Source organism: Meles meles, chromosome 6 (genome assembly GCF_922984935.1).
Source record: "Meles meles chromosome 6, mMelMel3.1 paternal haplotype, whole genome shotgun sequence".
Taxonomy (NCBI): Eukaryota; Metazoa; Chordata; class Mammalia; order Carnivora; family Mustelidae; genus Meles; species Meles meles.
The window spans coordinates 55,554,558-55,568,574 of record NC_060071.1 but is presented as its reverse complement, the minus strand read 5'-3'; the positions used below and the strand labels follow the sequence as shown (position 1 = coordinate 55,568,574).

The 14,017-nt window shown below is 36.8% G+C and overlaps 1 protein-coding gene and 1 pseudogene across 1 annotated transcript; both read right to left on the bottom strand.

Moving 5' to 3' along the window:
* Positions 1-1,682: 1,682 nt before the first annotated feature.
* On the bottom strand, positions 1,683-2,624 carry LOC123943558 (olfactory receptor 4K13-like). Its single transcript, XM_046007838.1, has one exon. The coding sequence runs from the start codon at positions 2,622-2,624 to the stop codon at positions 1,683-1,685; it is 942 nt and encodes a 313-aa protein (XP_045863794.1).
* Positions 2,625-9,996: 7,372 nt separating this feature from the next.
* Positions 9,997-11,029, bottom strand: LOC123944624 (annotated as a pseudogene).
* Between the last annotated feature and the right edge of the window lie 2,988 nt (positions 11,030-14,017).

Sequence of the window (14,017 nt, the reverse complement as noted above, 5' to 3'; positions counted from 1 at the left end):
TCAGGCTTCCTACCTTAAACAGTCCATTAACTATTCCCTCTGCTTTCACTTTACCTACGTTATATTCTCCACTTAAGAGGACAGAGGAATACCATAATATAATGTATGTTGGATCCCATCCTCCTTATTCTCAAAACACATTAGCGGCTTTACGTTGACAATAAAGAGAAATCTACTAGGCCTGAAAATTCTGGTTTTCTTTTCTATAAAATCTCAGCATAGATCTTCTCCCTTTTATTCATCAATCTCCCTCACCAAAGTCTACCTTTAATACTTAACAAACGCTCACTTTACAGTGTCTGTTTACACTGGCCCTTTTGTCTGGAAGGCTCTTTTCTTTGCTCAAATCTATAATTCTGAAGTTTTCTTAACTGGTTTGTATCAATGTATCCCTTTAAAGTGGTCTTCTGAGACCACAGCCCCTAACATAGATCCTTCCCCTTGGTTACTCTCTCCAGAACAGGAACCAGGTCTATATCTATAACCATGTATCTATATTGCATTGGACAATGATTGGTACCTAGTAAATATTTTTTTAATGTTTCGTGAATGATGACATTCAGTTGAAAAAGCATTGAGTGAGGGGCCATGGGGCGCCTGGGTGGCTCAGTGGGTTAAAGCCTCTGCCTTCAGCTCAGGTCATGATCCCAGGCTTCTGGGATTAAGCCCCATATCAGGCTCCCTGCTCAGAGGCTTCTCCCTCTTCCACTCTCCTTGCTTGTATTCCCTCTCTTGCTGTCTCTCTCTCTCTCTCTCTCTAAATAAATAAATAATTAATTAATTAACTTTTAAAAAAATGAGTGTCCATGTGATCTGGTAGAGCAAGATACACTAAGCAGTTCATGGTTTAATTTTAATTTTAATTTTTTATTTTTTTTAAAGATTTTATTTATTTATTTGACAGATAGAGATCACAAGTAGGCAGAGAGGCAGGCAGAGAGAGAGGAAGGGAAGCAGGCTCGCTTCCGAGCAGGGAGCCCGATGTGGGACTCGATCCCAGGACTCCGGGATCATGACCTGAGCCGAAGGCAGAGGCTTTAACCCACTGAGCCACTCAGATGCACCTCATGGTTTAATTTTTAAAACTTCAGTTGATAGTGATTCTTTGAAAACTATTCAAGTACTCAGAGATATGTTGAAAATATTTATTTTTAGGCATATTTTTACCTTCTACTAAATATGTAGTATACTGAGGCTATAGGGTGAGAAAGTAACCCTCATTCAAATCGCAATTCCTCTGTGAAGACTTCATATGGTTTGACATATAATGACAGATATTTTAACACCTATTATGATACTAAATACAGTTTTAGGGAAAAATTGATGTTAAACACCATATAATGTGTTGTCATACTAAAGTTACCTATTTTTACATACTGAGTCATTAAAACTATATGAAATTTTTGTAAGAATATTTATAATTAGGTGTTTTAAACATTCAACAGGGTTGCTTCCTTAAATCCTGACAAGGAATTAGTGAATGCACATTTATTTATATATAGAATCTGTGTTAATGAATATTTTCCATTAAATGTTTAATAAAACTGACATTAATGGTTCTATGAATTTTGAGGGAAATAAATAGTATTTAACATTTTCATTGTAATTATTCCAATAAATATGTAAGACTCAAAATCCCCAAATAGCAGAGATGACAAATAATCAGTTGTTATAGACGTTACTTAGGAAGTGAGCCAGGAACCAAGATGCTGGCTGCTGAGTCTCTTAATGGCTGCTTTCATTTCCTGATTCCTCAGAGTATAAATAATTGGATTAAGGAGGGGGGTGATTATAGAGTAAAACACAGAAAGAAACTTATCTACAGAGTAACTACTGAATGGGAAAGCATAGATGAAGATAGTGGGACCAAAGAAGAGAGTGACCACAGTGATGTGAGCAGATAGTGTGGACACTGCCTTGGAGGATGCCCTGGAGGAGTGCTGCCAGATGGTGACCAGCATGACAATATAGGATATGAGCAAGAAAATGAAGCAGACCAGGGAGAGGAGTCCACTGTTTGCAATCACCAAGAGCTCTAGGATATAGGTGTCAGTGCAGGCAAGCTTGATGACCAGGGGAAGGTCACAGAAAATGCTGTCCACAATGTTGGGACCACAGAAAGGTAAACCGGCGGTGAAAACCATCTGGCTTGTGGTATGTATGAACCCAACTGCCCATGAGAGCAGTAGAAGTACAATAAGAGCCCTGCGATTCATGATGGTCTTATAGTGCAAGGGTTTACATATGGCAACATACCTATCCATGGCCATAGCTATCAGAAGAGACATCTCTCCACCCCCAAAGAAGTGTACCAAAAACATCTGGGCCATGCAGCCCCATAAGGAGATGGTCTTGTGTTTTCTAAGGAAGTCTTCAATCACTTTGGGAGTTGTAGCAGAAGAAAGACATAAGTCAAAAAATGATAAATTTGCCAGAAAGAAATACATGGGGGAGTGAAGATGGTTGTCAATTATTACAGAGATCACAATGAGGAGGTTTCCTACTATGATGGCTACATAGACAAGAAAGAAGATTGCAAAAAAGAATATTTGAATTTCTTGAGAATTGGAAAGGCCCAGCAAGATGAACTCAGAAACACTTGATCTGTTGTTCGGGAGATCCATTTATCCTTTTGCATGTTTGTCATAGTTTGCCTAGAAGAAGAAAAAAACAGGATGGCATAGGGACTGAGAAGTCAGTAAACCTGATCTTTACTTACATGCTGTCTCATATGTAGGCAAACAACCATTTTGGTAATATGACTGCTTCGCAGTTATTTTGCAGGAGATATTTCACAGGACCGCATGACAGTAGAAAGTGTGGAGGGCATGGAGCCAACTGAGTGAAATGTGTGTGTTGGTTACAGGGGTAAGGTCAGTTGGACATTTGAGTAAAACTCTCCCTTGTTGTTCAGCTGCAGATCAGACTGTATGTGAACATTTAACTTATTAGAACGATAGAAAAAAGTTCTGGAAGGCATCAGCAAAACAGATTTTATCTTTCAGGAAGTCATTTACTGACACTTTTTTTGTGACAGTCTCAGTAAGCAGTAAAAAGTTTGCCATATTAGGGGCACCTGGGTGGCTCAAGCTCTTAACCATCCAGCTCTTGGTTTCAGCTCAGGTCATGATATCATGAATGGATCAGCCCCTTGGAGGCTTGAGCTGAATCCATGGAGACATCTTCAGATTCCTTCTCCCTCTCCCTCTGCTCATCCTCTCTCAAATAAATAAAATCTTAAAAAAAGGTTTGCCATATTAAATATTGCTAAAGTCATATAATCTGCATTATGCTTCCTGAACTGATTATAGTCCATGAACATACTGTGGATAGAAGGTTGCATGCAGAAACACTTATAGCTGAGATTAAAGGCAATTACTGAGAAAGATTAAACTTTTTAGACTTGAATGACCAGATTGACTCTCAGAACTACAGGTATTCCTCTACATATTGCTTAACTCTTCATGTGATTAGACATAAAGTGTATCCTATCTGTGCATGCTTATCCAGTTTTTGCAAAATTGAATTAAATATCTATTTTTATCTGGTATTTATCTGTTTTTAAGTCATATGTTTTCACATATGTACGTGTATAGAAACATCTAAATCACTTTTATTAAGACCAGTGAAGTTTACCATTGTAGTCTTGTTCCACTTAATTCCATTAGTGAGGGGTAAAGATACGTAAGGTGAATCATTGACATTTGTAAACATGGATTTAAAAAATTTAAAATGTGGCAGCCCCTGGGTGGCTCAGTCATTAAGCATCTGCCTTCTGCTCAGGTCATGATCCCAGGGTCCTGGAATAGAGCCCCACATCAGGCTCCCTACTCAGCGGGAAGCCTACTTCTCCCTCTCCCACTCCCCTTGCTTGTGTTCCCTCTCCCATTGTATCTCTCACTGTCTATTAAATAAATAAAAAATCTCTTAAAAAATTAAAATATGGATTGTTTGAATGGAGTGCCATCTTGGGTTACTTAGCTTCCTTGGACCTATCCTTTCTCACAGTTATTTCCTTTAAGTTCTTTTAAACTTTAACTTTGCTGAGATGGAAAAAGTCATAGATATTATGTTACTGACTGAAGTGGATTCATCTAAGCCAAATGAACTTTTAAAAAATACACATGTATCAAGGGAATATGTCAGTGCTTAATGTATACAAATTCACTTTTTAAAAACCTTCTTGTTTGCCTGATTGTAGCTCTATCTTTCAAGTCTTATTCCCGGCTTGTTGTTCATCTGCAGTCCTTCCCTTGCTTTTATGAAAACCTAGACTCAGGACTAATGCAGATTGTCAGAAAAGAAATTAGAATATACATGGTTTTGGGGTACATTTTAACTTTTGAGTTACACAGTTCAAATTTTTTAAAAATATAGTCTATCTAGATAACCATAATAAACATTTAATCATATTTTCCTTTCTATGTATAGTTACTGTCACTAAGATGCACAGTTATTGTAAATGGCTCATAATCTTCCATTATGTTTGACATCATCATTAAGAGTACATAAAATCTTCCTTCTTTCACAAGGAAATAGAACTGAAAATGAAAATGTTTGTTAGTTCTTATTCACAGATGTGAATATGTACTTCTTCTTTGCACTTCATACCCTGGCTATAAAACAGTGATCTTACTTACCTAAGCTATAGCCCCTGGACCTTCTTTATTTGTCTGAAGTATGCAGTAAGTACATTTGCAGGTGCACATGGGTCTGGCAGAGAGAGGGTCCTAGACAAGATACTATCTCTAATTTTTTTTTTCTTAATGAGCATTTAACTACTTGGTCATTTTCAGAATGTTGTCATAGGAAAGTTGAATTTTCTCACATGTTTTTCTAATAATTCCTAAGAAGTTAATGATAGCATCAATATTTTATGAGTAGTGATATTCTGTGATTTTCAAAGCCATGAATCAGGCACTTTATCCTTGCATTTCTATTATTTCTTTTAAAGTAATTGCATTTCTAAAAACAACAAAGGAACGTTCTCTGTATTTCTGCTATAATTCAAAGAATTAGATCATTCAACCTGATAAGCATAGTCAAACAATTTGAACATATTTAGATTTCTTTTCTCTAAGAATAATTTACTTAGTCTGGATTGCTGAATTATCTTAATTTCCAGCAATCATTGGTATGGTGTTTCTGATTTTTGTAATTTTTCTAGTTGTAACAAATCAGGTAGTTTCCAGGTTAATTCCCTTTCAGCTCTCCCTCTAGTTATCATTTTGGCATTTTTAATTATCTCTTATGAACACATTTAAGGTTATTAATGAAAACAATGAGATACATGTGGTATGTAAAGGTAAAGTAACAGGTCAGGATTATGTAACCTACCGGTTTGCACTTGGACTTCAGAAGTAACATCAGTTATGAAATAGAGGCTTAATCATCCAGTGATTTTATTTTCTGCTCTGAAATTCAAAAGACAACAGTATATCAATGTATCCCTTGGTAGAAGGCACAGAGGAGAAAACTCATTTGATTGTTTTAAATTCCTCAGAGACTGGTAGTAAATAAATAATTGGGATTGTTAAATGAAGTTTTGACATGACAGAAATGAGACATCATTTTTTATCCATAAAATTGATAATACTTTAAAGACAATATTCAGTATTCAGGTAGGCAGTGGAAAGATGGGACTAGAGTTGAATTATGAGAATTTTGTACGACATTCATTCTTTTGTTGTAGTTTGTTTTCTCCATTAAGCATTGATCAGTGTGATATTTAGGAAAAATAAAAATATTCTGGATTATTTTAATTCTAAATTTTATTAAGACTGAAATTTTCACATTTAAACTCTAGCTGAAATTTATTGATAAATAATGTGAGATGGGGTGCCTGGGTGGCTCAGTGGTTAAAGCCTCTGCTTTCAGCTCAGGTCATGATCCCTGGGTCCTGGGGTGGAGCCCTGCATGGCATTGGGCTCTCTGCTCAGCAGGAAGCCTGCTTCCTTCTCTCTCTGCCTGCCTCTCTGCCTACTTGTCATCTCTGTCTGTCAAATAAATAAATAAATAATCTTTAAAAAATAATGTGAGATAATTTTTCATATTTGCAATTAAGTAACAATTCATTCGACTAAGAATTTGTTTTGCTTTCTTTATAACCTTTTGAGTTTATTATGCTTTTTTTTTAAGATTTCTATTATTTATTTGACACAGAGAAAGAGCACAAGTAGGCAGCGAGGTGGGCAGAGAGAGAGGGGAAAGCAGAGAGCCCGCCAAGCAGAGAGCCCGATGCGGGGCTTGGTCCCAGGACCCTGAGATCATGACCTGAGCCAAAAGCAGAGGCTTTAACCCACTGAGCCACCCAGGCGCCCCTTATTATGCTTTCTTTATAACCTTTTGAATTTGTTATGCTTTCTTTTTAAGCTTTTAACTTTGCCGAGAGATCAGGTTCTTCTTCAGGTATGCTCATTTACTGTTTTCTTTTCCCTAATAATTTTTTAGGAGGTACTATGTATTTTACTACTCATTATGTATGAGTAGTATATTTAATGTATGGAAGGGCAAGTCTGCTCTCACTGCTTTATTCATTCACAGTTTTCTTGGCTAGCTTCATATCTTTTGATTCTAAATAAAATAAACTTATTTTCTAAAGTTAAAACAAGTTCCAATGATATTTTGATATCGCAGTATTAAACTTTTAAGGATAGAAAAAATGAACAGAATTACAAGAGTGAGTCTTTCCTCAAGAAAGATTTTAAGTCTGCCCCTTTTATAACACAATAAAATTTTCTCATCTTCATTATCAGCCATTTTTTGTTAAATTTAATTTTGCATATTTCCTACATTGATGCTGTATGATCTTTTCTATAACATAATTGATTTTAATTGCTATTGTTTCCTTTTTTAAAATATTTAAGTTATAAAAGGTATCATTGTAGAAATCTCATTTGTAAATTTTTCCCAGTTAATTGTCTTCTTTTTTTTTTTTTTTTGGTTACTGATAAATGATCTATAAACATCAATAATATGTTTTTCTAGTACATTTCTTGTGCCTTATTTCAGTAACTAGAATTGTAGAGCAATGTTAAACTAACAGTTGGCTCTTCTTTCTTGAAAAAAAAAAAAAAAGGCAGATTTTCTTGGCATCAGATGTGCACACTCCCATGGAGTATCCATCCCTGTCCAAAAAGCTGCATCTCACTAGCCTGAGCCAATCAGTTTTTCATTTTCCTCACCAGTGACTAGTTTAGCCATGAGGCTCAACTGTGTAGCAGAGACTGCTGAGTAACCTTCTCCCATTCTTCATTAGTAACTGACACCTGAATTCATTAAGTGACATTGTACAGCCTTGTTTGCAAGTAAAAGTGGCCAATAACATAAAAGTAAATAGTATTATCAGGCAGCTACTTGGTAAAAATTCTGTGTAGGGACTGACTCCTGGAAGAGTGATGCCCTTTGTCTCTCCCCACCTCCGTATTTTCTCAGGTCTAATTGAGAAAGTGTTAGTTTTACACTAATGTTAAGCCCTATAAATATTTATAGGCAAATGCTTTCAGTTAAACATGGTACATATATAAAACAGAAGGAGTTTAATTACTCTAGTGACAAGAAAGTTGAAATGCTAGCAGCAAATGTTCAAGGAAATGAAAGATGAACGTCAACTGGAAGCTACCCCCAGATCTAAGCTGGAAGGAAAAGAGAAGACACAGTCTTACCACATCCCAAGGGTGTGGCCATATGCTCTATTTTCTTCTCCTTTAACAAGTCTCCATAAACATAGAGGCTTCATTCAACTCAAATTTATTATCTCATATCTGTGTAGGTCCAAAATCCAGTATTGGTCTCACTGTGATACAGTCAGGTGGTTTGCAGGACAATGTTCCTTACTGGAAGCTTTGGGTCAGAAACTGCTCCCAGACTCTTGTTGGCTATGGACCAACTTTCATTCCAGGTGGTTGCAGAATAACATCTCTATTTCCTTGCTGATATTTAGTCTGGGGTTATTCTTGTTGTTTAGGCATTGCCCGTATTCACTGGTCATGTCTTCTTCCTCTTCAAAGCCAGAAACAGTGCATTAAAGCCTCAAGTCTTATCCTTCCTGTATTCTTTTTGCTTTCTCTGAATCCCTGAAAAGTTCAATGCTTTTAAATACTCATGCATTAGATTAGTCCACCCAGATTATCCAGGATAATCTCCCCATCTGAAGATTTATGAACAATCATATCTGCAAAGGTCTTTTTGCATGTAAGGTAACATATTCAAAAGTGTCCTAAGGGTGTGGACTTCTTTGGGAGACCATTATTCTGGTTATAACAGCTAATATGCAAGAGTCAGAAGTGCTGTGGCCCATTTCCCTAGGAAAACTAGAGCCATGGAAGTGTAGCTAAGTTTCAGAGTGAGCCACAGAATTACTGAAGATGTCTGGGCTAAGGCGTGTGAGTGTGTGTGTGAGTATGTGTGTGTATATTCTTTTTTGCCCTTTGCTCCTACCTCATGTTAATCTAACAGTGACACTCATTTGTAAGCATCTGGAGGTCAAGTGACCCAGAGTCCTGGAAATGCAGTCTTCATGGATTAGGTAGCCTATGATACAGAGCATATTTTTTTAGAAATGAAAAGAATGGATTGGAAGGAAAATGGACATATGATGGCACACATCATTTCATTATTCAGTCTTTCTGGAATACAAGTGTGGTGTGTGGAATTTCTACAGGCATTTTGTGGCAAATTATTTAAAAAAGAGCATACACACAGGTTTTGGAGTCTCTGGTGAAACCGTGGTACTACTATATCAACATTAGACTAAGATACTATGATTTGTTTTACACTAGAAAATAACCCTCTATCTAATTTAACCATAACACTGTAATCATGGTTGATTACTAGCAGACCAACAATGAGACATAATGAGCACAAAAACCTCATTCTTTGAAGTGGCAGGGTCCTGCCACATTTGTAAAGTATGCTGAGACATCAGCTTAAAAGTTAAAGTATTGCATCTTGTACCTCAATCACTATACCACTAAGAAGAAAACATAATGTCTGGTAGTTCTCTCCAGGTTCTAGAGGCTGTGTATTCTAATGTGTAAATATTACTGACACGAGAGTTCTAGTTTTTGTGAACATAGTTCTGGAAAGGCATGTTAGTAGATATGGTACAGAGTGAAAAGAGCCTTACTACTTAGGGCCATATGTCTGGGTAACTCCTACAGTATTAAAGTCTTACTACCTTTATCAATCAAACCAAAAGAAAGCAGAAAATGTGAAACAACATAAACAAATATAAAACATTTGATAAGAAAACAGACTTTAATGCAATCATATCAATAATCCTGTTACATGTTCCTCATTTTACAGGACCACTGTCATGCATTTACACACACATATATATACACATATGTGTATATATAGATACATGTATGACAGAGGTCCTGTAAAATAAGCAACATATGTACATATACATATATACATGTATATGTATGTGTGTGTGTGTGTAACAAGACATCATAGTATTTTTTGTACTCAGTATTTATATATATCAACATATTTGACAAGCTACTACATTCTTTTTGTGGTCTAGAAACGTACCAGTTTATAAGGTCTTTGTACCCTTATACTGGTCATCCTCTCTTTCTAGAATTTTCTGTCCGCATGTAATGCCATGGCTGTGTCTTTCAAGTTGTCTGGATATCAGCTAACCACTGCTCTAAAAGACCTTGCTTAACAACCGAAAGCAAAGCAACTAGCATCTCCCAGTCAAACTCTATCATAACACTATTTTTTTATTTTCTTCAGAGCATTATCTCTCTTGGATATTATGGCTTGTTTTGAATTTAATAGTTTAAACTATGTTTATCTACCTGAATATAACCCCAAGAGACCTGGAATATTACTGCCTTATTCACATAGCTAGAACAGTGCCTGAAAATTGCAAGTAATAAATATAGTATTTGCTAAAATGCCTGAATGATTCAGTGCATTAATGAATAAGTGATTTAATCAATTCCAGCTGGATTTTCTCTTTTTTGTCCCATTCTTCTATTTCATTCAGCAAACCATATGACGATTCAATAACCTCCTCATGGAAGCTTTCACTTCCTTATTGTGAAAAGCAGAAATCACAGGGTTCATCAGAGGAAAGATGACCATGTGAAAGAGAGAAACAACTTGGTCAGCTGGGAAGCCTCTGAATAGGTGAATATAGATGAAGATGGCAGGTCCAAACATCAGAAACACAATGATAATGTGTGTGGTACATGTGGAAAGAGGCTTATTCTTCCCTTCAGAGGAATCCCTGCGCACAGCAGAGGATGACTGCATAGGAGGCCAGAAGTCCCAGGATATACAGCAGCATGAGCAGGCAACTGCTGGAGACCATCAGGAGCTCGACCACAAAAGTGTCTGTGCAGGCCAGGTCGATGACTTGTGGCACATCACAGAAGAAGTTATCCAGCTTGTTTGGACCACAGAAGGGTAAGTGGAGAATAAGGGCTAATTGTACAATGGAATGAGTGAAACCCCCAAGCCACAGAGCCAACAGCAAGGCATAGTAGACTCTAGGGTTCATGACCGTGGAATAGTGCAAAGGATGATAGGTGGCGATGTCTTGGTCAAAGGTCATCACAAGAAGGAACATTTCCCCCACCCCCAGGAAATGCAAGAAAAAGAGCTGAGTGATGCAGCCTTTGTAGGAGATTATTTTCTTCTTAGAGTGGAAGTCCTCCAGCATCCTCGGAGCCACAGTGAAGGAATAGGATGCATCAAGGAAAGCCATATTGCCCAGAAAGGAAGCAGAGTGGTGCTGTGAGGCCAGGGTCTGATCTGATGGTGATGATCATGAGGAAATTTCCGGGGAGGATGATGAGTTAGAAAACTAAGAGTAACACGACGACTAGGAGTTGAGCCTGTTGAAACTGGGTTAGACTGAGGAGGATGAATTCTGTCACCATTGTGCTGTTCTCCCTCTCCATCTCTCCTCTGTCTGCAGAATAACAAAGTATTATCTGTTATAACCACCTTTTCATCTTTTCCATAGCTCTTCTCCAGGTAAATACATTTACCATATCCAACACTTGTATAGTTGAAAAAAAATGCATGTCCCATAAGTGTCTTGTGTTTTGAGTTGACCCTTCCACTCTCCATTTCTTGATCTATCCCTAAGATTTTTTTTTTTCATAAATCTCATACTCTCATTCCCATTTAACCATGTGCTTTTATATAATTGTGCTCCTCTAGGACTCTGGGCTACTTTGCTTGAAGATAGTGGAAATTTCCTGATGAAAACAGAACTTAACCATTATTAAATTTGTTAGGTGTGTTGTTTTCTCAGCTAGCTGTGGTGCATTGTCTCTAATGTTTAGGTTTGTTGCTGGGTTTTGTTGCTTTTCTTCATTTCCATAGAGTAAAGTACTTTTGCAAGTGCTTCTTTTTTTTTTTTTGGCTCCTCTAGAATCCCTAGTTCTTGTTTGGTATCTCTATGTCTTGTTTTCTAAGTGTGTGCCTTATTTGTTCCTATCATATTGTTCTGTTTTGGTGCCCTTGTGCGCCTTTGTTCCAAACTGGTTTAGGGTCTGTAACAAAAATCTTGTATTCTCCTCACATAGAGGTATTCCCCTAGGTACACCCTTGTTTGGGTCCCAATCCTGAATCTGCTGTACACCCTGTTCTTAATCACTAATGAATACTAATACACTTTTATTTGTTTGCCATGTATCCATAACCTACTTTTCCCTTAGATCTCAGAATGATAGCCAGATGATATCCTGTCCACAAATATTTCCATGTAAAACTTATCAGAATGTATAAAGTATTTTAAATATCTTGACTAATCAAAGCATGGTAGAGCCGAAACTGATCATGTAAAACATACAGTATGACATACTCATTTGACAGATAAGAAAAATAAAGCAACTGCATTTCAGATTCTTAGCTTTGAAATGAGATTTTTTAAATTGTCATTCACAAGTGGTAAGAAAAAATAAGAGGTGTGTATTCTTCATTTTAAACCAATTAGGATATTAATAATCAGCATCCATCCATTGGTGTAATTTTATTTAGATGCTTAAATAGTCATAATATTATTTGCATAAATATTTCCCCTTTTGAGGCTGTAATCTGGTCTGAGGAAGAATTCTACTTAGAATTATATTTGTAGTTATGTTATTGTTTGTTACTATATTACTATATGTGTATTTGTATATTCTTATAATTTAGAGGCATTTTATAAATAAATATTCATATTGTGATACTTGTTCATGTTTGACTATTGGCATGAATTATTTAAAAAATGAAAGATTGCTTATCGTAATGCAGTACTGTAATGGAACATATAACTGTATTTCTCTTTATTTTTAATTACTTACAATAGTTTTTTTTTTAAGCACTATGGATATAATGGAATACAGTCTGGCAGTAAAAAGGAATGACATGTTGTGACATGCTACAAGACGGTTGAACTCAAACATTATTCTATGTGAAAGCAGCCAGTCACAAAGGACCATATCCTGTACAATTCAGTTTATGAAAATCTGTAGACAAGGCAAACTGATAGAGATGAGAAGTAGAAGAGTGAGTGCCTAGGGCTGTAGGTGGAATGGGGAATGACTATAATATGAGTTTTCTTTTTGGGGAATATGAAAATGCTTTAAAATTTATTATGGTAATGTTTATCTATCCCTGAACATACACTTAAAACCCTTGAGCTATATATTTAAAATGGTAAATTTTATATGTTGATTATATTTCAATAAATCTTTTTTTAAAAATTTATTTATTAGAGAGAGATAGAGCAAGGGGAGGGGCAGAGGGAGAGGGAGAATCTCAAGCAGACTCTGTGCTGAGTGTGGAGCCCAATGTGGGGCTTCTTACAACGCTGAGATCATGACCTGAGCCGAAATCAAGAGTCAGACACTTAAAAGACTGAGCAATCCAGGACCCCCAATTTTTTTTTAGTGCCACTAAAAGTGATATGGAAGGGGGCAATTGGGTGGCCAAATCAGTTAAGCTTATGACACTTGATTTCAGCTCAGGTCATAATATCAGGGTCTTGGGATTAAGCCTTAAGTTGAGCTCCCTGCTCAGCAGGGCGTCTCCTTGTCTTGCTCTCCCTCTGCCCCTCTTCCTGCTCGTACTCTCTCTCTCACACACACACATATAAATAAACCTCAAAAGTGACATGGTATAGACACTCTGGAAATGGTATGTAGGTTCCTCAAGAAGATAAAAATAGAGCTACACTATAACCCAGCAATTGCACTACTAGGTATTTACCCTAAAGATACAAATGTAGTGATCCGAAGTGGAACCTGCACCCAGTGTTCATAGCAACAATGTCCACAATAGCCAAACTGTGGAAGGAGCTGGATGTCCATGGACAGATGAATAGGTAAAGAAGATGTAGTATATATATACAATGGAATATTATTCAGCCATCAGAAAGGATGAATACTGACAATTTACATTGATGTGGATGGAATTGGAGATTCCTTTTCTGAGCAAAATAAGTCAGTCAGAGAAAGACAATTATATGGCTTCCCTCATATATGGAACATCAGACCTAGGACAGAGGATCAGAGGGTAGTGGAGGGAAAACTGAAGGGTAAGTCATCAGAGGGAGACAAACCATAAGAGACTCTTTAATAAACAGTAAGGCTTTCTGGAAGGGAAATGAGTGGGGGAGTGGAGTAATTGGGTGATGGGCATTAAGGAGGGCAAGTGATGTGATGAGCACTGGATATTATATATAACTGATAAATTATTGAACACTACACCTGAAGCTAATGTATTATATATTGGCTAATTGAATTTAAATAAAGAAAAAAAAGTGATGTGGAAAACTGGAGAAAGAAAACTTCCAGGTAGACATTTGGCAGAAATTTTTAATAGCATTCCTAGGAGGAGAAGGTAGGAAGAGAAGAAAAAAAAAAAAAAGGAAGACTAAAGAAAAACCAATCTTAAAAAGTCTATAAGAAAACTCATGGGAATTTTAGGCAATATGCTGGTGTTTTAGGGCACACTTATCAGGAAACATCAGAACATATGTTCTGGGGCACCTGGGTGGTTCAGTGGG

What these genes read in the sequence shown, in the direction of transcription:
- LOC123943558 (XM_046007838.1), bottom strand. Translation starts at nt 2,624, where the DNA reads ATGGATCTCCCGAACAACAGATCAAGTGTTTCTGAGTTCATCTTGCTG.